The 25,184-nt window shown below is 32.3% G+C and overlaps 1 protein-coding gene across 1 annotated transcript in view; it reads right to left on the reverse strand.

Moving 5' to 3' along the window:
* Positions 1-25,184, reverse strand: part of kug (kugelei) — a 733,937-nt gene that overhangs the window by 487,299 nt on the left and 221,454 nt on the right. The window contains exons 8-9 of the mRNA XM_065505961.1: positions 14,812-15,820; positions 14,548-14,730 (exon numbers count right to left, since the gene is read on the reverse strand). Of these exons, the coding sequence (XP_065362033.1) occupies positions 14,548-14,730; positions 14,812-15,820 (1,192 nt within the window). The remainder of the gene's footprint in view (positions 1-14,547; positions 14,731-14,811; positions 15,821-25,184) is intronic.

Here is a 25,184-nt window from a genome sequence, read left to right on the forward strand (position 1 = left end):
TTTCTTGTTCTAGTTGCCTGAGACACGTTAAGGGCCTGGCGATATTTTAATAACTTTAAAATTTTTTGACCAACTTCTGTTTTTTATGTCTCATTAGAACGACGTTCACATTTCTACACAGAACACAGTAGTGTTCTGTCGTCCGTCGCGTCTACACGCATTTTTATTTTGTCCTCAAATAAATGTCGTGATCCGTCCAATATTGATAATATGTACTTATATTCTAATGTGTCCGCGTCGAGTGTCGTCTGAAAATAAATAAATTAAAATATAAACAAAACTACATTAATTAATTAATAAAAAAAAAATAAAAAATCTTTAAAATATGCACAAACAAAATTAAATACAACAAAAAAAAATAACAATAAACAACAAACAACAAATGCTTTAAAACAATTACAAATAATCCAACATAAAATCAACGAAAATAAACCGCTAAAATACACAAACAACAACCACAGCAAAACAATAAACAATCAACAAAAAAAAATATCCTCTCAGAGAACAGTGTTGATACAACAGCAATAGTGTTGGCACTACGGGCCGTTTCTCTGTCTCAATGACCAGATCAGGGCTTTTATGGCCTCTCGTCATTGTGTAATTATTTCCCTGTCCTAATTGTCCGTTTTTCCTTAATCCTTAAATTTTTATGATATTTGTACAATTGTATTAATTGTTGTTTGACTGTTTGGTGACGAAGGTATAACACTGGTCACTAAACGAGTCTTAATAACAGCAATTAATATCATTGTTACTTATATCATAGAAATAGACACTTTATTTGAATTTTCTGAATATTGAAATGACAGGTAGCTTCCGGATTGACTTCTGCAATATACGGGGGTTACGATCGAATTTTTTCTCCGTTTACGCCCATGTTTGTTTCCATCGGCCGGATGTTTTCGCCTTATGTGAAACGCAGGTATCTGAGAATGCTGATCTACAGGATTTTCAGATACCTGGGTATCACTTTCTATCGCTTTTTAACTTTCATCGGGGCATTGCCATGTACATACGCAATGAAGTCGTGTACCAGTACCAGCAATCATTAGGTACGTATGATGTAGAATTTAACTGTCTCTGGGTTAAGTTCAAAATCAGGACACACTGTTTGCACTTCGGGTTTCTTTATAGAAGTCCAAATGCGGGAAGGGATATTACTATATCTAACTTCGATGCCCTTTCCGATTCCATATCGAAGATTCTTGAGAGTTGTCCTAACAGTGAAATTGTTGTTGCTGGTGATTTTAATGTTCACAACTCCTCTTGGCTTCGCCATTCAAGTCATACAACTACAGAAGGCCAATATGTTGAACTATTCGCGGCGCACAATCACCTTGCGCAATTAGTGAATGAACCAACGCATATTTCATGCGTTGATGGGCACCAAAATAACACCCTCGACCTTTTTCTAACTTCACACCCTGACAAGTATGAAGTAGATGTTTTTGCACCTCTCGGCAATTCAGATCATTGCACCATTTCCGCATCCTTTTCGCTCTCTGAACTTCGTATCGTTTCACGACCAGCTACGAAACGTTCAACTTTTATTTACGAAAAGGCTCGTTGGGCTGAGCTCAACGAGTTCTTTCGGCATTTTAATTGGAAACTTTGTTTCTTAGACAATAGCGTCAATGCCACGGCGAAAATGGTGGAGAACATAATTATGATGGGGATGAAAAGCTTCATTCCATCTAAGAAAATTTCGATTAAAACTATGGAAAAATCCTGGTTTAATCAGAAGTGCAAAATTGCAATCAGATCTAGAGAGGAAGCATTCAGAATCTGGCGTAACAACAAAAATGCCGAAACTGATTCGCTACGCAAAAGGGCGAGATCTTCGTGTGCCAAAGTGCTGAGGCGTGAAAAATCTCTACACGAGCAGCGCCTTCGAGCCAAAGCTCTTACTGCTCCCCGGGGCAGTAAGAGCTTTTGGTCATTCGTTAAAAGAATTAAGGATAATGCTAGTTCATCAATTCCTACACTTTTAAGGGATGACCAACCATTCACTGACCCGGTTGATAAAGCTAACCTTTTGGCTGAATTATTTTCAAATAATTCGAACTTACCGGAAAGCAATCAACCACTACCCGAGCTCGAAAGAGTATCAGTTACTATGCCGGATATATTCTTTCGCGCTCGCGCAGTTAAAAGGGTTTTAGCGGATCTCAACATAAATAAGTCTCCTGGGCCTGATGGTATACCAGCACTGGTCTTGGAGCAGTGTTCTTCGACGCTAGCTCGTCCATTAGCTAACCTTTTCAGCACTTTATACCGTGCCGGCAAATTTCCAGTATGTTGGAAGGTTGCTAATGTAACGCCAATTCCTAAAAAGGGAGAGGCTAACAACCCTGAAAATTATCGCCCAATAGCAATTTGTTCTGCACTTTCCAAAGTTATGGAGAGTATGGTTAACTACCATCTTGTGAAATATTTAGAGTCCAACAATTTACTCAGCGACCGGCAGTATGGCTTTCGTAGAGGACGCTCTACGGGAGACTTGCTAGCCTTCCTATCGGAAAAATGGTGTCGTTCTATACACCGTTTTGGCGAAAGTAAAGTGGTGGCTCTAGATATTTCTAAAGCGTTTGATAGAGTATTGCATGGTGCGCTTTTAGCAAAACTTATTGCTTTTGGTGTTGGTAATAACTTCTGTCGATTTATATCGAGCTTTCTCAGAGATCGCACTATACGAGTTGTTATAGATGGAATTTCATCAAACGAGTTCAAGATCAATTCAGGGGTACCGCAAGGCTCCGTCCTTTCTCCTACTCTATTTCTTATTTTTATAAACGACCTTCTACGTCAAACTTCCAACCCTATCTACTCTTTTGCAGATGACAGCAACATTTGCCATTCATATGCATTCAATTATAGACCAAGCCTGTCGGAGATTGGGGCAATGAGGCAAAATATGAATGATACGCTCAACCAAGATCTTGTGACAATCTCTGAATGGGGTTGTGCGAATAGAGTCGATTTCAATGCGCGCAAGACTCAATGTTGTATGTTAACCCACAAACGCACAACAGATCATGTTGCTCCATCTGTTTTTATGGGTGGTGTAAATATTAAGGAATCAGAAGCTCTTGATGTTCTAGGCATGAGTATTCAGTGCGATGTCCGCTGGACAAAACACATTTTTCGAGTGTCGAAAGAAGCATTCAAGTGCCTTGGTTTTCTAAAACGGTGTAAGAAATACTTTACTCCATCTGATCTCCTTACTATTTACACCACTTATATCCGACCTAAAATGGAATACAACTCTCATGTGTGGGCCGGTGCTTCGAAGTCTATTTTGGAGTTACTCGACCGCGTACAGGAGAGGGCGAAGATGCTTATCGGTGACAGTAGGGTATCCAGCTCTATTGACTCACTGGAACATCGTCGCAATGTGGGTTGTGTTTCACTGTTCTACCGATACTACAATGATATGTGCTCTGCTGAAATTAGGGAACTTGTTCCCGAAACCCGTTGATCTTTACGCAACACACGCTCTTCGGCAAGGGCACATCAATTCGTTGTCGACTGGACAGTAGATCGCACAACACATTACAGGGAAAATTCGTTCTTTAGCCGTACTGTCCGTATGTGGAATAAGCTTCCTCCTGAAGTATTTCCTGCCACTTTCAATATAGGAAAATTCAAATCAAATGTCCACAAACACTACTCCCTCTATTCTCCCTCCCATAACCTATTTTCCTAGTTCCAACACAATGCTTTGCATGAGTAGGGGTCATCCCCTGAGTGCTGGTCCAAGAAAAAAATAAAAAAAAAATAAAAAAAAATTGCAAAAGTAATTTTTTAATGGCAAAATTTTTACAAAAACTTAAAAAATGCTTTTTTCCCCCTTGTAAATGCATCTCAAAACTTCAGAGGGCTTGCGGCACGTCTTAACCCCAACCGATTTACCTAAAATTTTTCAGGATGATTTTTTTACTAATGTTCACCAAACTTGGGGGTGAGAATGGCCAAAATCCAACTTTCGTTTATTAAGGGCCACCCTAATGTACATACTTACATATCGTCACCTTAAATGAAAGCGGACGTAACTACACAAAAATTCAAAATCGAGTTATTGATTGCAATTAAAAAAAACAAAATATTGTAATACATAAAACAAAAAATTCATAAAAATTAACTAAGTTTTCAAAAAAGAATTTCTTGTTGCCGCATTATATAAAAATCGTGTAAAGAAAGACGCGTATTTGAAAAAAAGGTTGCTAAATTGAGTTCGCGTTATATCGAATTCGCGTAAATAAAGTACCGCGTCAATGGAGGCTTACCTGTATGTGAAAGACTATCAAGAAAAACTTGATCATGTGGCTGCGGTGTAATCAATATAACATTAAATTTATTATATAACATCGAAATAATAAGTTACAGTATTCGTGTAACTACATTAAAATAGTTCAGTACAGTTTTGTTTGCTACTAAATTTTTAATAATATTCATTCATATTAAAGCAATCTGAAGAATAATTTTTTAAATAGTCGTCATTAAACTTTTATTATTGTTTTATTTAATTTTCCATAATTTGTTATTTGTCTCTACGAACCAAATTAAGATATTATTTACAAACGACAATACTGAGTATTAATATTTGGCCAAAACGTATTTATCATAATAAAATTTTATCGTCTAACAATCGGTATTTTTTAAAATAATTCTCACGAAATCCATTAATACATATTAACAAATAAAAGGATTATTCTGAAAATCAACTCAAAAATTATTACGCTAAAAATTTCTTGCAATTAGCAATAAATTCGAATTGAAGTGAGCATTTAATTTTTATGTTTTAGTTTTAGTTATAAGATTTTATTACTTATTGTCAGGCATAAGTAAGGCAGATTCGATAAATAAATAAACGTTATAAAAAAAACATTTGCAGGGACATCACGTTCTGGCAAACTGCGTAAGGGACCGCCTATCAGGATGTGTCCTAGAATTGCTTCTATCTCAACCATTGCAGTTGCAAGTTCCTCATATGTGAGCTTTGTGTTATCGAAGGTCCTGGTTAGGCGACCTTTGGCCGATTTGACGGCCTCCTCCCACAATTCGCCAAAATGCGGTGCCCTAGGGGAAATAAAACGAAAATTAATGAATTGGTTCGAGCAATAATTAATTATAAAATTTGATCAAAAAGGAACGACTTTAGTTGAGCCAACTTGAGTTTTCACCAACAAAATTAGTATCATTGTCACAGAATATATCTGTGAGTAGACCTCTTCGTCCAATCATCCTTTTTAGGGCAGCAATAAAGGCATCTGTTGATAAGTCTGATACAACTTCAATATGGACTGCTTTAGTTATTCTTAGATAAGTGTTTACTGGACCACAAAAATCAACAACACATCTGGCGAAGAGCCTTGAAGGGTTGAGTCGTTCTACGGGAAAATTTCCCATCATTTGTTGAAGCCACCTTGGGAGATAATAGGTTTCCAAAATCTCTGGCGGATTAACGACATTAAAGCCTTGGGTCCTGCGTGGTAGTTGCTGATGTGCAGATGGTGCACGTAACAGTCGACGAAATGGTTTTTGCTGGGCAAGATTGGGGGGTGCTTTTGACCTTCAGAAATTGCTGCGAATTCCAAGTCGGTGGTCACTTTGTGCAAGTTGAATCCTTTTGATGAATCAATGAATGGATTAAGACACTTTAGTGCACCTTGGGAATCGTTTTTCTTCAGAGATCGTTGTATATCATCTTGGAAATATTGTTTCTGTAGATTAAAAACTATTCTGAGCAAGGCGTTTTCTAATTCTTGGGGTTGTAAAGAATCAGAATGGAAAATATTAGTTTTTGTTTTTTGAGCAAAACGGAGCATCCAGGCCACAATACGAATATTTTTTAAATATCAGCTATATTTTTCAATCGAATCCAGAATGTAATTAGATGTTGCTTCCAGGGAGAGTACAGCTTTGCGTTTTTCTTTGTCGATATATTGTTCCGTGATGTTCATCCCATACAACAATTGTTTAAAAAATGTAAACACATTTGTTATGCTCTTTTAAAGAGCATAACAAATGTCTTATTTTTTCAGAAATTCAATAAGCATTGTTGTTGGTTGGTTTTTGGATGAAGCATAGCAAACACAAGCGTTTCAATTACAATTGAACACAAAAAAAAAACAAAGTTAAAAATAAATAAACAATTTGAGAGTATTTCGGCCGTATAATGTATATTCTTTCATTTCCTTAAAATTTATATTACATTCATTTAATAAATTGGTTATATCTGGCAAAAATTCTAAATCTAAACATTCTTTATTTTGTTCTTATTTTAAGTGTTTGACATTATGTTTACTGGGTAGCTCTCTCACAAATACATCTTCATTTTTATTTTTGAACATCACTGATCTTGTTGATTTTCTATGCATAGTTGATCTATTTTATTAGGAGACCATTTACTAGGATCGAGAGTGAGAAATGCTGGTCCATTGAACCAGATAGATGAAGCGAGTTATTCTACAGTTGAACCACGTGACACGATATTAGTAGGATTAAAAAGGGTTGGAACATGTCGCCAAACACAGCCATTAGTTAGATCCTGAATTTCCGTTACTCTGTTGCCAACAAAAACGGATAATGCAGAAGAATTTTGCTTTAACCAGTTGTGCGCCACGAAGTTCAAGTTTTGGCAATGATTTTCTTTTCGTCGGGGCAACTCTAGATTTGGCGGTAAAAAGACGAACTGAGATATTTCGTGAATAATTTTTAACACGAAATTAGAAACAGCATCAATACGCGCGAACTGATGAGTAACAAAAACCTTGATGTTGAACTGATTGAGATTCAGCAGCGAGACAAAAACGAGGAATTTCAAGGGAATTTAACGTTTTGAGATCGTAGACAAAATATTCCCAAGTGTAGTTCTTGAGAAATAGATTCGTCCCAGCCAATTATGAGAATCCACAATTCTTGCATGATGATTTTGGATTTTATAATAAGCTGAGCTAAGAGTCCTAAGGGATCAAAGAGTGATGAGGAGAACGACAAAATTGTTCGTTTAGTAATTTTTTCGTCAATTTGAACTTTAGGCGTAAACAAAAATAGAATTACATCTTTTTGCAAACAGTGGTATGAGAAAAAAAAGAGGAAAATAAATCTGTAACTTCTAAACCCTTACTTCGTTTTGAATGAAATTTCACATGCATGAAAATCTGGGCCTCATGAGCCCACCAGGAGCTGGGCCAAGGGTCCCCAAAGTAGGGCACCTCGGGTATGGTCAATTTTAAAATTGATACTATTTCTTCGTTTGTGTTCCGATTTCATATATAGAATCTTCTCATTGAGCACTACATAAAACCTCGTAGTAGCTATCAATTATCTCTTATAGCTTAGGAGATATCCGCATTTGAAAATTAAATTTTCAACATTTTTACCCACCCTACTCCAGTTTTTTGATGACCGCGGTTCCAAATATTTACCGATTTTCATGTATATAACATGTCTACCTTATGTTTTTTACGTGGCAAATTAATTAGGGAAAACTTAACAACTCGCATATAATTTACCTAGCTGTTGTTATGTAGGCAACATGCTTTTTTCTATGTTAGGTATATTCTCTGTGAGTTGTTAAGTTTTCCCTAATTAATTTATATATCAATGGATAAGGTAACTTTTGACTTTTAATAACTTTTGACAATTAAAAAATTCATGGAATACTTTTTTGAAAAATATGAAAAAAATGCTTTTTAATGAGTTTTTGCATAGATACAAATTTTTTAAATTATAATAACATTTTTATTTATGAATATTTTTTAATGAAATTTTTTATTGAAAATGGAAAAATAAAAACAAATTTTGAAATTTGTAATCACGAATCCCGCAATTCCCATAAAAGTATTGAAAAATTACAAAAATGGGATATTTTCGTTTTTTGGCTATAATATCCACACCAGGGGCGGGGTTATCGGAACCCTTTACAAAATAATTAAGAACATATTGGGCCATCTAAGGTAGGTTTCTATATTTTGATATCGACTATGCGATTTGAGAATTTTTGCCCTAAAGTTGAATTTTACATAAAAAATAGGCGTTTTTTAATGGACCTGGTCCCCTCGTTATCAAAAATTATCAATTTTTTTTCATTTGAAATATTTGATGCAAAGTTAGTTTTTCAAAAAGTACAAATTAATTATACATCCTCTCAGAAATTTTTTAGATAACTTAAAAAGAATAAAAGTACTTTTTTCTCAAAAAAATCGCCTTTTTAAATTTTTTAAATTCAAATGCATGTAACTTTGGACCCAGTCATGAATTTTAAACAATTCTTTCTTTATTTGATATACTATACATTTGTTGTTAAACCTATAAAAGGAGAAAATCGGGAAATTTTTGGAACCGCGTAGGAGTGGGTGAAAATGTTGAAAATTTAATTTCCAAATGCGAATATCTCCTAAGCTATAAGAGATAATTGATATCTACGACCAGGTTTTATGTAGAGCTCGACGAGAAGATTCCATAACGTAATTTTTTTGAAATTGGAACACAAACGTAGAAATAGAATCATTTTTAAAATTGAACATACCCGAGGTGTCCTACTTTGGGGACCCCTGAGCCCGCTCCTGGTGGGCCCATGAGGTCCAAATGTGAAATTTCATTCAAATCGGATTAAGTGTTTAGAAGTTACAGATTTCTTTCCCTCTTTTTTTTCTCATACCACTGTGCTTCGTTGGATTGGTTTGATAAATAACGACCAGCTGCAATCCATCCAAATAGAGTTTTATGTAGTTTTAGCAGATTAGGACCAAGTTTAATTTGACCAACTGACAAAATATCAAAGAATGTTTCAGTACCAATGAGCAAATCAATTCGTTTTGATTTGAAAATGTTTTCATCTGCAAGCTGAGTATTTGGGGGTAAATTTCAGGTTGATAAGAAATATGAGGTGTGACACAAAATGAAAGAGACTTTTAATTACGTTTTTCTTTATAAATCCTGAACTAATCACCCCTATCGTGAAAAACATGTGAAATTTGTGTTCCCATGAAATATCAATTTCCCTCGAAGGGAAAATTGCTATCGTGATATTCCCCTAAACTTTTCATTCACAATAGTTAATTTTGTTCGTAGCAGCTGTTTATTGTTTACAAAATTTCATCTAAAAATTTCACAACATGGGGAATTTTTTCACGTGAACAAAGTTTATGAACGAAAAATGGGAAATGGGAACATATCTCATGTGAAATATTGATTCGCGATAGGGGTGAATAGAGTCTCCATCAACATTTTTTGCACGAATATAGTAGAGAGTTTAGGTGTCCTCATACCATTTTCTTTTTGAATTTTTAACACCGCGATCTTTGATATTTTTTTACACTTTAAGGACAATATCTTTGCCTTTAAAATGGAATCAAAAATGATGATAGACTCTGAGTAGTTTCAGTGTTATGAGCAATTATGTGCATACAAATTTTAAAAAAAATTTCAATTTTCAAATCGCGATATTTTTGAATTTCCGATGAAAAAGTCATTGATTTGAGGAACCCTTTGGGACAGTAATATGTGTGGTAAATTTCATTAAAATCGAAGATGTTAAATCCGAAAATAGCAGTTTTCTGTCTGTTTTGATATGGATTCTCCCATTATTTAAAAAAGTTTTAATTATTCGAATAATTCGATTAATTTTAAACATGTAATCGAATTATTCGAGCAGGTTGAAATCTCTTGTTCGAATTAATCGTTTTATTCGAACAAAATAAAACTCAAATAATTTGCGTAGTGAATAATCTGTTATACAAACACATACTCCATGAAAATGATCCATATTCCAGATGAGTCATGGATTACACTGTGACACAAAATCGATCTTTCCGAATCGGAATGGGATGAAACCAAAAGCGAATGAAAGCTTACGTTTCATAACAAAACCCTCAATGTTTTTTTCGGTTCAGCGCTAGATTTTTTTTTACACGCATTTGAAGTTAGTGATTTTGGAACGCTGGCTAACAAGAAAAAATCATTAAAAATTTGATAAACAATGCCTATTTATTTTTATTATCCCGGAAAGTTGTGGTATCTTACTACTTTTGGGGTCGGGGAATCCATTTTTGATATTTTTCCTACAACTCGCGCTAGAGGGCGCTGCACAGCGGTGTAGAAAAAAAGATGGAAATAATCTGTAACTTCTGAACGGTTGGTCTGATTTTAATGAAACAAATTTCAAAATTTATCTACCTAAAAAAATTTATATAACTTTTGACAATTAAAAAATTCATGGAATACTTTTTTGAAAAATATGACAAAAAATGCTTTATAATTAATTTTTGAAGAGATAAACATTTTTCAAATTGAAATTTTTATTTTTGAATATTTTTTAAATAAATTTTACAGTTATATATGTATACTTTTCTATTGCAAATGGAAAAATAAAAACAAATTTTGAAATTTGTAAACAGGAATCCCGCAATTCCCAAAAAAGTCTTAAAAAATCCGAAAAATGGGATTTTTTAGTATTTTGTCTATATTATCCATACTAGGGGTGGGGAGATCGAAACCCTTTTACAAAATAATTAAGAACATATTGGGCCATCTATAATGGTTTACTCTGTTTTAATATCGACTATGCGATTTGAGAAATTGTGCCCTAAATTTTAATTTTACATAAAAAATAGGCGTATTTTGGATGAACCTGGTTCCCTCGGTATAGAAAATTTTCAATTTTTGTGAAGTTAGCTTTTCAAAAAGTAAAAATTTTTTATACATCTTCTAAGAAATTTTTTAGATAAATTGAAAAGATAAAAAGTCTTTTTTCCCAAAAAACTAGCGAAAAATTATCTTTTTAATTTTTTAAATTCAAATGCATATAACTTTGGACTCAGTAATGGTTTTTAAACAATACTTTTTTTATTTGACATATACATTAGTTTTTAGTTCAATAAAAGAAAAATGGCGATAATCGAGAAATATTTGGACCCGTTGTTATCAAAAATCTGGAGTAGGGTGGGTAAAAATGTTGAAAATTTAATTTTCAAATATATAAGAGTTCCCAGCTGTCCGCAGGTTATTACAATTTAAAACACATCCAAATGTATACTATTATGTCAATAGGAAAACATAAAATAAAATTTCGCTTACATTGTCGGTAGAGTTGGACCCATATGACGGCCTAGGCCATCGCTGTGTAAATGTAAGTGGAAACTGAATACAGACTTTGGATTAGTCGCATCTACATTGTCATTGGTCTCAGTTGGAAGATGTATGGGGAAAAAAATCCGCTGGGTTAATTGATAGCTGAGAATGGTTTTTTATAGTGCTCGACGAGGAGATTCTATACATGTATTTTTTTTTTAAATCAGAGAGCAAACGAAGAAATAGTATTGTATTAAATAATTAACATAACCGAGATGTCCTACTTTAAAAAACCCTGCCCGCGCCCTTGGTAGGACCATGAGGTCGTAATTCAAAACTTTAACTGGACAACACTTCCTCTTTGCGCATGTCAATTTCATTAAAATCAGACCAACCGTTTAGAAGTTACAGATTTATGTCCCTCTTTTTTTTCTACACCGCTGTGCACCGCCCTCTAGCGTGAGTTGTAGGTAAAAATAAATATCAAAAATGGATTCCCCGGCCCCAAAAATAATAAGATACCTCAACTTTCCGGGATAATAAAAATAAATAGGCATTGTTTTATCAAATTTTTAATGATTTTTTCTTGTTAGCCAGCGTTCCAAAATCACTAACTTCAAATGCGAGTAAAAACAAATCTAGCGCTGAACTGAAAAAAAGCCTAGAGGGTTTTGTTATGGAAAACGTAAGCTTTCATTTGCTTTTGGTTTCATCCCATTCCGATTTTGGTTGTTGCACAGTGTTATTATAATTTGCGCAGATTTTGTGGGCTCACTACCAAGATGGTGTGAATTAGTACCTTTAGCCTTATGTATTTAATGGATTCGTGTACCTAGATATCGCACAAATTTCCAATCAGAATCTGAATATTTGGTCAAGTTGAAAATCTTAGGATGGGTTTTTGTCTTAGTGATTGGAGATTAAATCAAGTTTAATCTACAAATCTAGTTTTGGGTCGTCGAATATTTTGTTTTATTTGCTAGTAGGCGGCGAATATTGGCGGCTCTGGATAGATCGGAAAGTATTAACAGTAGATGAAAAAATATTTATGTAGGAAAATATAAAAAATGGATATTCCCAGTGCCAGCACAATTTTATTCTTCTTATTCATAAATTCCTCACTGTTGTGATATCAAGATGTGACATTTTCTGACGTTATTTATGGCAATACAAGTTTAAATTAAAACTGTAGATGGTTTATGTAAAGTTTGCACGAAATCGGCAAAGTGGTTCCGGAGATATGCCTGGACCGATTTTGATTAAATTTTCTGGGAATCTTCAGAATAGCCTAGCGGGTTAACAGTAATTTTCGGTCTGTGGGCGGAGGAGCGTGGTAAAATCAAATTTTTACACTATACCACTAATGACATCAAAATAAAATTATTTTGTCTAAAAAAGATTATATGTATAATTGTTTCTTTAATTCTTATAGTATAGTTTCCTATATACAGACTTTCATAGTCAGTGATTGTGGCCAAATTTTGGCAAAAAAAAAGTTTAAAAAAATTTGTCAAAAAATTAATAATTTTTTTTCATTTCCAACGTTCAAACAATGACAATTTTCATTTCGTTGCTTAACATCATTCTAAAAATTTTAATTCACAGTGGTGTACTCTGAAGCGAATGATTTGGTGTAACATGTCCGGTACATACCAAATTTTCATATCGTTCGATAAAACAAGTAGGCCACTGTTAACATTGTACTATAAAAGTTCTTTTATATTATCAATCGATGATAAACAAAATTTCCGAAAGTACAACTATTATCGTAAAAAACGTCGGCAAATAAGATTTCGTTCCCGCCCAACAAATGAACCAATTCTTAGAACCAATTACAAAAATTCGGATTGGCTGTGGGAACGTGCAATTTTGGTACCAAGAAATGATGATGTCAACAAGCTCAATGAGCAAATTAATAGAAACTTCCCGGCGAAACAATGAAATACAAATCGATTGACACAGTAATGAACGAAGAACAAGCCTCAATTATACTACTGAAACATTGAAGGTTGGATCACCGATAGTGTTTCTCCGCAAAATAAACGCGCCAAAATTATGCAACGGAACACGATTGACCATCAACACATGTTCACCAAATTTAATTGAGGCAACAATCATCGGTGGCAGATTAAAAGGCGAAGACGTAATGATTCTACGCCTACCAATGATTTCCAACGTTTCGTCTTGTCTTTGCTATAATCATTAACAAAGCACAAGGCCAATCGTTGACTATTGCTGCCTTACATTTGGTAAATTCATGTTTTGTATGTGGTTTGCTCCCGATTAAATAAAAATATCTCCTGTCCTTAAGATGAATTCATAAATATAGTATCCCATTTGCCTTAAATACATCCGTTTCATTTTTTAAGGGCATATCATGGCACTGTACTTATTGATATATGCTACAACTTTATCAAATGACGACCACATCCGCCGTCATCTGCCTACAGATAATACATGTTTCGGGTGCGAAGTCAGGTCGGGGTAGTCCGTGCTTTTTTTGTCCGACACTGTATATTAAAATCGAGATGCAATATAAAACAGATGTTTTCTAATAGCCAGCAACGCGGACCGGTTTTAGCTAGTAATAAAAAAATCTTCTTAACTTCAGATATAATTTAGTGGGAATATTTTATATTATTCACTGCAATTTCCTGAAAAAATTCTCTACAAATTAACCAATAATAGAAAAGGTGCAGTGAAATAAATCCATAGGCAATAATGGCCTTATATGGCCTTATTACACATTGTGTTGAGAAATAAGACCATATGACCTTATTTCCATGAAAGAAGTGAAATAAAGCCATTATGGCATTATTGCATCTTAGACAATTTTTTGTTTGCTTAAATGATTTATTCAATTTGCCAAGAAAAGAAAGTTCAATCAAAAATTAAAGAACATCCACTCCAAAAAAAAGTATTTTTTAATAATTTATTTACAAGAAAGGCTTTATTTAGCGAAGCCACCTGTCGCGTTCCATGGAGGAGAAAGTCCCTAAGAGCGGCCACAGGCCGCCACGCAGAAAAACTTTATTTGCGAAGACAAGTTTTTTGCACTCAGTAGTATGGCCAGCAACTATTCGGTTTCGCAGGAAAAGGCGGCCTCTCTTAGGGACTTTCTGCTCGGGGCAGGCGGCTTCGCTATATGAAGCCTTTCTTGCAAATGATTATAAAATATTTTTTTGTCGCGGCACTGTCTGTCACTCTAAAATAACTATACATATTTATGTAATTATAACAAGCAATTTTACACTAATGTGGCTTTATTTCCTCTTTGGCCAATAATTGATTATGACTTTATTTCACTCCCACGGTGGTAATAAAGTCATATGGTCTTATTTCTCAACACAATGTGTAATGAGGCCATATGACCTTATTATTTCACGTCACCAATAGAAAATATGTCCATTTTCTGTGACAAAAATAGTTTGGCAAAACTGTTAATATTGTGTTCAAAAATGTACAACTTACCTGCTTTGGCTATCATTGCAATTGACATACGTTCCTGGTTCAGATGCTTCCGATATTTGTCCATAATAGTCCGTTTCAATAAAAATTGGGGTATTATCATTGACATCTAAAATGTGGATAATAACATTGTGAATAGATGATGCCGATGCCATATTTGTTCCTTTTATTGTTAGATTAAACTGCCTTAAATTAAAATAATACATTTACATATTGATTTAAGTAGATAGATAAATTTACATAAACAAAATAAATTTTGTTGGTTACCTATTATTTTCGTAATCAATTTTCGAAGTCACTAGCATTACTCCTGTGGAGGGGTTTATGTAAAAAAATCCTTCATCATTTCCATCAACGATGTTATAAAAAACAGATGACGATGATCTGGTCTCCAATTTAGTTATGAAATAACCATCCGGAAGATTTTCGTATAATTCAATTGAGGATATGGGTGAATTAAATTTCGGAGGATCATTATCAGCCATTACTACAATTATATGAACAGGTATTTGTGATGATAATGGCGGATTTCCACAATCTACTGCTTTTACTTGGAGCATATATTCTTGCATCTGCATTATGTCAAGGTTTTGTGATAGATACACTGTTCCAAGGAGGCTGTCGATTTCGAAAATATTTCCTACATTGCCACTTACTATATGATATCTAATTTCACCATTTTTTCCGCTATCGCGATCTATTGCACTTAGTTGTGCTACTTTCGAATTAACAGCTGAGCTTTCCGGAATTTTACTTTGTAATATTTTGCTTGTAAACTCTGGATAATGGTCATTATGATCATAAACATTTATTATTATTTTAGCATAATTTCTTTTAGCTGGTGTTCCCTGGTCTTTTGCAATCACTGTTAGTACATGACGTTTTATTCTTTCATAGTCTAGTCTTTGCGTCACTACCACATTTCCTGTTACCGAGTCAATCCGAAAAAAATGTAACGATGATGGATCTTTGGAACCATGTAAAGTATAAAAAATTTTCTTTTCTTCGTCTTCATCGGTTGCATGTAACTGCATTATTATAGATTCTTCTTTGACACTTTCGGAAATATTAACAATATATAATTCTTTTGTGAACTGCGGTCTATTGTCATTAGTGTCAACTACATGAACATATAACCTAGTATCCACCACATTCGATCCATCGGTGACTGTAATAGTCAAATTGTAATATTTGAGAAATTCCCAGTCTAACGATTTAGATAATAACACGTTTCCATTATCATGTCCTATATAAAATTCGTTGTTATCATTTCCACCTGTAATATACAAATAAAAAATACATACGGTGGATTTTATGTCAAGTGAACCAACTTTTAAAATCGATGTATTCCGATCTGGATGAAATTTGAACCAAGGTTAAACCTATTGGATAGTAATTTAGACAGAATTTAGGTCAAGAACTCTCTGAGTTATAGGGGGTAAACAATTTTACATTTTGTCCAAACATGCGTTTTTCTCATCCATGTAAGTTATTACCTATTGTTCTTAGCTAAATGTGTCCGAAATAGCTCATATGTATAGCTATTTCTTCAATTTTTCGAAAGAAAAAAATTCGAAATGTGTTTCACATGTGCATGTCCAACCCTGCCCTCAAACACATTACACCCACATCAACTGCAACTAACTAAGCGTCAGGCAGAACGTTTTTTTTGCTTAGCTTTAACGCTGTAATGTCATACCTAAATAAAAGCGTCAACGCTACTTCAAACAACAAAAACAAAGTTATTAAAAAATAAATATAACAACCCGGATTATTCAAACAGTAAAGTACATTACGATATACAGTCAGCGTCTAAAGAAAGTGTACAACTTGTTTTTACATTTAAAACATTTTATTTACATATTAAAAAACTATTTGTTCTCCAGTTCTAGTATATTTAACAAAACATTTAATTGTTCTCTTGCAATATATAAACAAAAAACTAAACTAGTTCAACTGCAACAAAAACATTAACAACAAAACCAAAAATACTCCATTTAATATGTAAATAAAACGTTTTAAATGTAAAAACAAGTTGTACACTTTCTTTTGACGCTGACTGTAGGTGTTTCTAATTTTTGTTTTGTGATTTGTAAACAAAAATTTTATAAAAAAAACTAAATATTAAAGTTTAAAAAATGAGTTTCTTGATTATTTGTTTTTCCTTTGTATGTATGTGTTGCATTTATTGTGTTTTGCAACTAACTTCACTATTAAACGCGCTGTCAAAATCGGATTTTCCAATTGCAAAGTATGCGGTATGCTACATACAAATTGTATGGGCATGGGCATAGCCTTCAGCTATAAGGCCTTCTGTAAGACCTTCCTGGACCTTTTTTTAGATCCAGTACTCATGCTCGCTTGCCTTCTCAGGAAGACCTTATGGAATTCCTACCTGCTCCCTTCTTTTTGTTGCTACAAACGTAGTACAAGCAGAAAATACCGTTAAAAACTCACATTCCAAAGACAAAACTACAAATACAAAAAAATGCAAAAAGTGAAGAGAAAAAAATAAATAAAATTAAAATAGTTTTGCTTTAATTCTTGGACAAAGCGGTTGTGAGAATTTTTTACTTGGTCATTATTGGATTTTATTATAAAAAAAATAAAATAAATAAGATATCGTTTAGGCCGGGTAAGTTATTAAATTTTAAACATAGTTTAGGCTTAATCAAAGATACAATTTATTTACAAAAGGCCTGAAAACAAGCCTGTGAAGAAGGTTGTTGAAGAAGGCCTTCTATCAGGCCTGTTAAAGAAGGCCTTGGCTGGCTAGGACATCGTGTGTAAAAAATGTATGAGTATGGAATGGGTCAATAAGTCCTTGTGTCTGCTAAATAAGGCCTTCCAGAAGGCCTGCTTGCTACTTCTTTTCGCCGCTGGGTAGTTACCTAAATCCTAATATACACATAAGTAAATATATGTACTACACCCAAAATAAGAAAAGTCAATGTGTTCTTATTTACTTTATTTACCCATAAGGATAAGTATTACCCAAACCCTATAACTCGTCAAAACATGGTCCTATCGAACCTCTAAAAGTGAAGCAGATACACCTAAAACATCAAAATACAGTCCACTAACTCAAAAATTAAATAAAAGAAAAGTAAGAGTAAAAGAAAGCAAGTGATCAAGTGTGTATAAAATAAATTAAAACCCACCCTTAAATAAATGATATAAAGCTTAAAACTAATTTGCAAACACTAATAAATAATACCCTACAAAATAAAATTATACAATTCTAAACAACACAATAATTTGTTAAAAACAAAGCGCAAAGCAATAAACAATACAACACAAAGTTTCAAACGTAAACAAGAATTTGCAACAGAATAAATTTACAAAAATTTAAAATAAACAAAAAAGCTAATGTTACAAACAACATAAAAACAGTGAAAACTAAATTAAAATTAAAAATAAAATTTTAAACAAACAATAATAGCACACCCAACTTTTACAAAAACAAATACACAATAAAAATATTTAAAAAAACAAGTAAGAGTACTATATTCGGCAGTGCCGAATCTTAAATATCCACCACCTAAAATGATGGTATAACAACTGAAATAATTGGTCAATTCACAAGGTCTCTTATCATATCATATTGTCATAATGTCCTAATATTTCACAATGGTTTTTATTGTTTTTAAAGCAAAAAATGTCCTAAAATAATACTACTCTGTATGCTATGTTTATTGTGTTATCGTAATCAACAAGCAGAGACATGAGCCGAATTCCTAAGAGTTGGTTAAGCCGAGCTGCCGAGTCGTGATATATTAGGACATTATGACAATATGACTGATAAGAGACCTTGTGAATTGACCAAATATAACAATTGTTAGAAAGACTAGTTTACGCAGAAGAAATGTACAAAAAATTGTATCTAATTCAACAATTTATAACTGAAATTCCTATTAGAACGTTTGACACAGTTAATTATTGTTACTTAATTGAGAAATTGTCGTCTAAATTTAATTTTTCTAAATCTTCGTGTAAATTATTATTTTCTTACATAGGTAACCGTAAACAGTTTGTTGGAACTGGGTTAAACGATCTACAATATCTGAGTGTCAAAGTGGCGCACAGTGGTATGAGAAAAAAAAAGAGGGAAATAAATCTGTAACTTCTAAACCCTTTGTCCGATTTTAATGAAATTTCACATGCGCAAAGGGGAAGTGTTGTCGAGTTTAAGTCTGGACCTCATGAAATGAAATTTAACAATTTATATACTTAATAATTAGTTAATACGTTTGGATCAACAATTTTCCCTTTTAACCTCAAGTGAAGAAACAGAGTATAAAAAAGGGTATACAAATATATTTAGACAAATTTATGTATTTATATGAGAGCTGTGGCCAATTATGGACCAATATTCACAAAATTCAGTACTATGATTTTTGAATACAAATTACTGATCTGTGTACTATTTTGGTTTAATATATGGATGCTATGACCTATTATGGTCCTAAGTATTTAAGGGCTATTTTTGTAGAATTTCATATAAACAACGCTATTAACAAGAGTAGAGCTTATATGGGAGCTATGTCGAATTATGGAAAAATATTTAAAAAATCTTGTAGTACGATTCTTGGATACAAATTACTGATCGGTGTAAAATTTTGGTTCAGTATAGATTTTTATGGATATTTGTGCAGGTTAATGTGTTTTCCTGATAACTATATTTGTAAGAAATTTATGAGGATATTAGTGATTTTCGGGAGTGGACCTTATATGGGAGCTATGGTTAAATATGGACCGATATTCACAAAATTCAGAAGTATGATTACTGGATTCAAATTACTGGATCTGTGCGTAATTTAATTTTGATATCGATATGTTTTTAATAATTTTTAAGGTTAATATCTTTTTTCGGAAATGGGCCTTATAGGGGAGCTATGACCAATTATCGGCCAATCTGCATAAAATTTGGAACAGTGATATCTATAGATATGAGTATAATTTTTGTCGAATTTTAGCATGATAAATGTATTTATAAGAGATTTATGAGTACTTAACTGATTTTTGGAAGTGGACATTATATGGGAGCTATGGTCAAATATGGACCGATATTCACAAAATCCAGTAGCATGATTTCTAAATATAAACTACGGATGTGTGTGAAATTTTGTTTTGATATTGATATTTTTTAGATATTTATGTAGGTTATTGTGTTTTTCGGAAGTGGTCCTTATATGGGAGCTATAACCAATTATCGGCCGATCTTCATAGAATTAGGTACAGCGATTTTGGTATATATGGGGATTATTTATGTCGATTTTCAACTTGATAGCGACATTTATAAGACATTTATGCTTATTTAAGAGATTTTCGGAAATGTACTTTATATGGGGGCTATGGTCAAATAAGGGCCGATCCACGAAAAATTTTGTAATATAATTTTTTTTACCACGAAACTTATTTTTGCTGAATTTTATATGGATATTCCTATTCTGTAGGCATTTATAGACCATAGAACCATATTTCGGGAAGATATTTGTATGGGGGCTAGGAGAAATCATGGACCGATTCTTATAATTTTCACCAGAGTTACTCCTTTTTTCATAAAAGTAACGAGTGCAATATTTTATGAGATTAGCTGAAATATATTTACAAAAAATGTCCAAAAATATGTGAAAATTATGAATTTTTTTTTAGGTTGTCCCACATTTTCATTCATAACTTTGGTTCCACTGTACCGATTTCGATGATTTTCAATACCAAACTGCTTAGGACAATAATAAACATTTTTCTTGCAACTCTACTAAGTTTGTTTGCGTATTTTGGACGTGAGCGTGTTTTACACAGACGGACATGGCTCAATCGACTTAGAATTTCATAAGGATCAATAATATATATACTTTGCTGGGTCTCAGATGAATATTTCTCAATGTTACACACGGAATGACAAACTTATATATACCCTCATTCACCACTTATGGTGGTGGAGGGTATAAAAACACAAAAAACAAAATGTAATGTAAAAGTGACAACAAAATAACAAAACACCGAAATAAATCCAACACAAAATATGTGCACACACATAAACATTAGGGTGGCCCTTAATAAACGAAAGTTGGATTTTGGCCATTCTCACCCTCCAATTTGGAGAACATTAGCAAAAAAATCATCCTGAAAAAATTTTAGGTAAATCGGTTGGGGTTAAGACGTGCCGCAAGCCCTCTGAAGTTTTGAGATGCATTTACAAGGGGAAAAAATGCATTTTTTTCAGTTTTTGTAAAAATTTTGCCATTAAAAAATTACTTTTGTAATTTAATTTAAAAGAATCGAAATGTGTACGTAATTGTCGTTCTAATGAGACATAAAAAACAGAAATCGGTCAAAAAATGTTAAAGTTATTAAAAATTCGCCAGGCCATTAACGTGTCTCAGGCCACTAGAACATGAAATGTAGGAACAAAATTAACATATTTTGAGAAATATTAAAATAAAAGCTCATTTTTACTTAAAATATGTCCATATTTACTTGTATATGAGTTTTTGTCTTCGTAGGATACCGTTAACCTATTCTTAGGTATGAACAAAAAAATTTAATTTTTTTAACGGCAGTTTCAAAACTCCATTTTCAAATTTTTAAAAATTTTGTTAAACAAATTTCAGAATTTTTTGATCATCTCATTGGGATTTATTAAGAGTATAATAGGGAATAAAAATGTGAAAAAATTATGAAAATATCTCTTATAGTTTTTCCGTACCTGCGATTTAAATTTTGAAATTTTCGAGAAAAACCAATTATTTGGCAATTTTTAGGCCAATGAGCTCTATTTCCTTACTCTTATGAATTTTAAGTAAAACCTATTCAGAATATTATAGTCCAGATAATTCAAAATATACTCTGAAACTTCTACTAAAATCGGAAGACGTTAACCCTTAAATCGTGAAGGTCAAAGGTAAAATTTTTCAATATTTGGAATTTCTCTTGGAAAGATTTCGAAATGATCGAAATGTTGTATATTTTTGGGCCGATTTTGATGAAATTTAACAAAAATATAACATAAACTCTAGGGTTTATAATAACAGCACAAGAATGGAAATTAACGCTTAATGGCACTTGGGGTTAAAATGACACCAAACTTTTAAAATCATAATTTTTTATGGTTTTAGAAGTTTGGGGTCATTTTAACACCAAGTGCTATATAGGGTTAATTTTAATTTTTCTGCTGCTTTTGTAAATACTAGGCTTTGTGTTATATTTTTGTTAAATTTCATCAAAATCGGCCCAAAAATATACAACATTTCGAACATTTCAAAATCTTTCCAAGAGAAATTCCAAATATTGAAAAATTTGACCTTTGACCTTCACGATTTAAGGGTTAACGTTTTTTGATTTTAGTAAAAGTTTCAGAGTATATTTAGAATTATCTGGACTATAATATTCTAATTAAGTTTTGCTTAAAATTCATAAGAGTAAGAAAATAGAGCTCATTGGCCTAAAAATTGCCAAATAATTGGTTTTTCTCGAAAATTTCAAAATTTAAATCGCAGGTACGGAAAAACTATAAGAGTTATTTTCATAATTTTTTCACGATTTAATTCCCTATTATACTCTTAATAAATCCCAATGAGATGATCAAAAAATTCTGAAATTTGTTTAACAAAATTTTTAAAAATTTGAAAATGGAGTTTTGAAACTGCCGTTAAAAAAATTAATTTTTTTTGTTCATACCTAAGAATAGGTTAACGGTATCCTACGAAGACAAAAACTCATATACAAGTAAATATGGACATATTTTAAGTAAAAATGAGCTTTTATTTTAATATTTCTCAAAATATGTTAATTTTGTTCCAACATTTCTTGTTCTAGTGGCCTGAGACACGTTAATGGCCTGGCGAATTTTTAATAACTTTAAAATTTTTTAACCGATTTCTGTTTTTTATGTCTCATTAGAACGACAATTACGTACACATTTCGATTCTTTTAAATTGAATTACAAAAGTAATTTTTTAATGGCAAAATTTTTACAAAAACTGAAAAAAATGAATTTTTTCCCCTTGTAAATGCATCTCAAAACTTCAGAGGGCTTGCGGCACGTCTTAACCCCAACCGATTTACCTAAAATTTTTTCAGGATGATTTTTTTACTAATGTTCACCAAACTGGGGGGTGAGAATGGCCAAAATCCAACTTTCGTTTATTAAGGGCCACCCTAATAAACATACATACCAAACCCAGCTTACATTATTACAACAACACAAGAGATTTTATTGTTTTTGGTTAGTTCTTTCTTGTGAAGGTTTGTACCCTACCCCCAGCAAACAAGGTAAGTGTGATTTTACATCTTACAAAAAAATAAAAATTAAAATTTCCAATTTTTTTACATTACATTAGTTTTATTTATCAAGCAATATAATATTAAAATATTTTCTACTCACCCACCCTATTCAAGTTTATTCGAAATATTTTTATATATTGCTTGAGATAAACTAATATTGCCACCCAAATTGTGTAACGTAAACTATACGCATAAAATACCATGTATGAAATTTTTGTTTGCTGGTGCAATTTTTTTTGCTAAAAGGTTAAAAACTTTTAAATTTACGGAAAACCTAAAATAAAGATAATTTTATAAGAATAAATTATTCTTTTACACTAACTTTCACTAAAAATACCCAAAATGTCCGATTTAAAATCTTTGGTCGACGATTTAATGCGATATATCCAAATGGATTATAAGTCATTTGATGACGATTATCACTCTACCCCAGAAAGTTTTCAATCTTTACCCGCATTAAAATTTGAAATGCGAATTAAGTGAATTATGGTCAAAAATTGGCCGTAAATATACTTAAATCAGGGAATATTCTGATTTAATTGACCCAAAGAAGGCTGAAACCATAAATTTAACGGACATGTTAGATCTGCTAAGAGTTTTTATAGGACATGTATGAAACGATTGATACATTCAATAAGGCCAATGAATCCCGACCCTCTTTACCCGAACCCCCATGACCCGATAATTCCGACATTTTTTAGAAACCGGTTTTCGGTTTCTTCGTAAAATTGCAATTTCGGTTTCGGTTTTTTTATAATAACCGGTTAACCGGTTTTTTGGAAAAATATTAGAACGCCTAGAAATAAGAAGAAAAAATGTTTTATTTATTATAATAATAGTGATTAAAACAATTTTGATTACTTCGTTTATCCTTCACAAGGTCTTCGGTTGAAATTCGACCCATTTTGAAATTAATATTTAATTTTTTCTAAAAGTGAGTGGTTTATATTTTTGATATTTTATGAATTTTATTTAATTTCAAATGTGAACAACTACGTTAGGTTTTTAGAAAAACAAATTGGCAAACAAATATCTATAAACTTGTTTGGACTTAAGGTCTTTTGTTACGCACAATTAAGTTACATTTTTTCAAAACTTTGGTAGCACTACAATATATCTTTGGTAGCTCTAATATACTGTTTACTGTTTTTCTTATCCTTCATAAGATCTTCGGGTATAATGTTAATGTTTAAAGTTAAAATTGCATTTTTTTTCTAAAAATGAGTGGTTGATATTTTTAACGCGCAATTAAAAACCCTTTTTAATTTACCCTCAGTAAGCATCTATAAGAAAGCTTCAGAGAAAGAGTAATTGTTGTATTGCGAACTTCGTTAGAGATTGAAACAAATAATTGGGATCCTATCTTTGTATTTCTCTGCTCAACAAAACTACCCAAAGAAACCCGAAGAGAATTTGAAAAAACTCTTCACCATTACTCAGAAATGCCGTCGTGGACGAATCTAGATGTGTTTTTGACTAACACATTTAAGGAACTAACATCAGTTAATGACTTTCTAGATTTGAATGCTAACCCAAACCCCAAACCCCAAAACACACCCAAAACCCAAACAGTTTCATGAAAACAAGAATCATTCTCTGTTTGTTTTCTCTACAAACAGACGTGTATTTTATTAAAATTTTATTGTTTTTTAGTGCAAATAAAAATTTTAAAAATTAGCGATTTGACGCTTTGAAATTATATTTATGTCTAGTGATAAATATAAAAATTTGCAAAAGCAATTTTGTTTAAAAAGAAAGAAAAACAACTGATTTAAAAAAAAATAAAAAGTGTTAATTCCTTTTGTTTGTTTTAAAAGAGCACATGAATTCTCATGATGAGAGGAGCATAGCTGCCAGATTTGACGATTTATCGTCATTTTGACGATTTTTGGATTCAAAAATAGCAATTTGACGATTTGACGATTTCTTTCTCTAAAATGACGATTTTCTGCATTATGAAAATATGGTACTATTTTATGAAATAGTTAAAGAATATTCTCATTTTGTTGGTGAATATGAAAAGCAATATATATATTTTGAATTTGGTCAATTAAAATTTTAAATCAATTTTTGTAAATAAATTACTGAATTAAAACGGCAATATTCTAAAGCAATTTTTTCTATTTTGACAAAATTTATTCAGAATATAATGACATTACACCATTCAATTGAAGCCGTCAAGCTTGAATTTATTCTTAAATCTCAGGCATTATTACCTTTCGAATGGACCACCTACAGCGTGGTGCTATATTTTAATGATATTATCTTTAATAATAATATTAGACATTAAATTCTATTTTATGTGTTTTATTTAAAATTATAAAACTTCTGAATGAAACCTTATATTATAA

This window comes from Calliphora vicina, chromosome 3, assembly GCF_958450345.1.
Source record: "Calliphora vicina chromosome 3, idCalVici1.1, whole genome shotgun sequence".
NCBI classification, from domain to species: Eukaryota; Metazoa; Arthropoda; class Insecta; order Diptera; family Calliphoridae; genus Calliphora; species Calliphora vicina.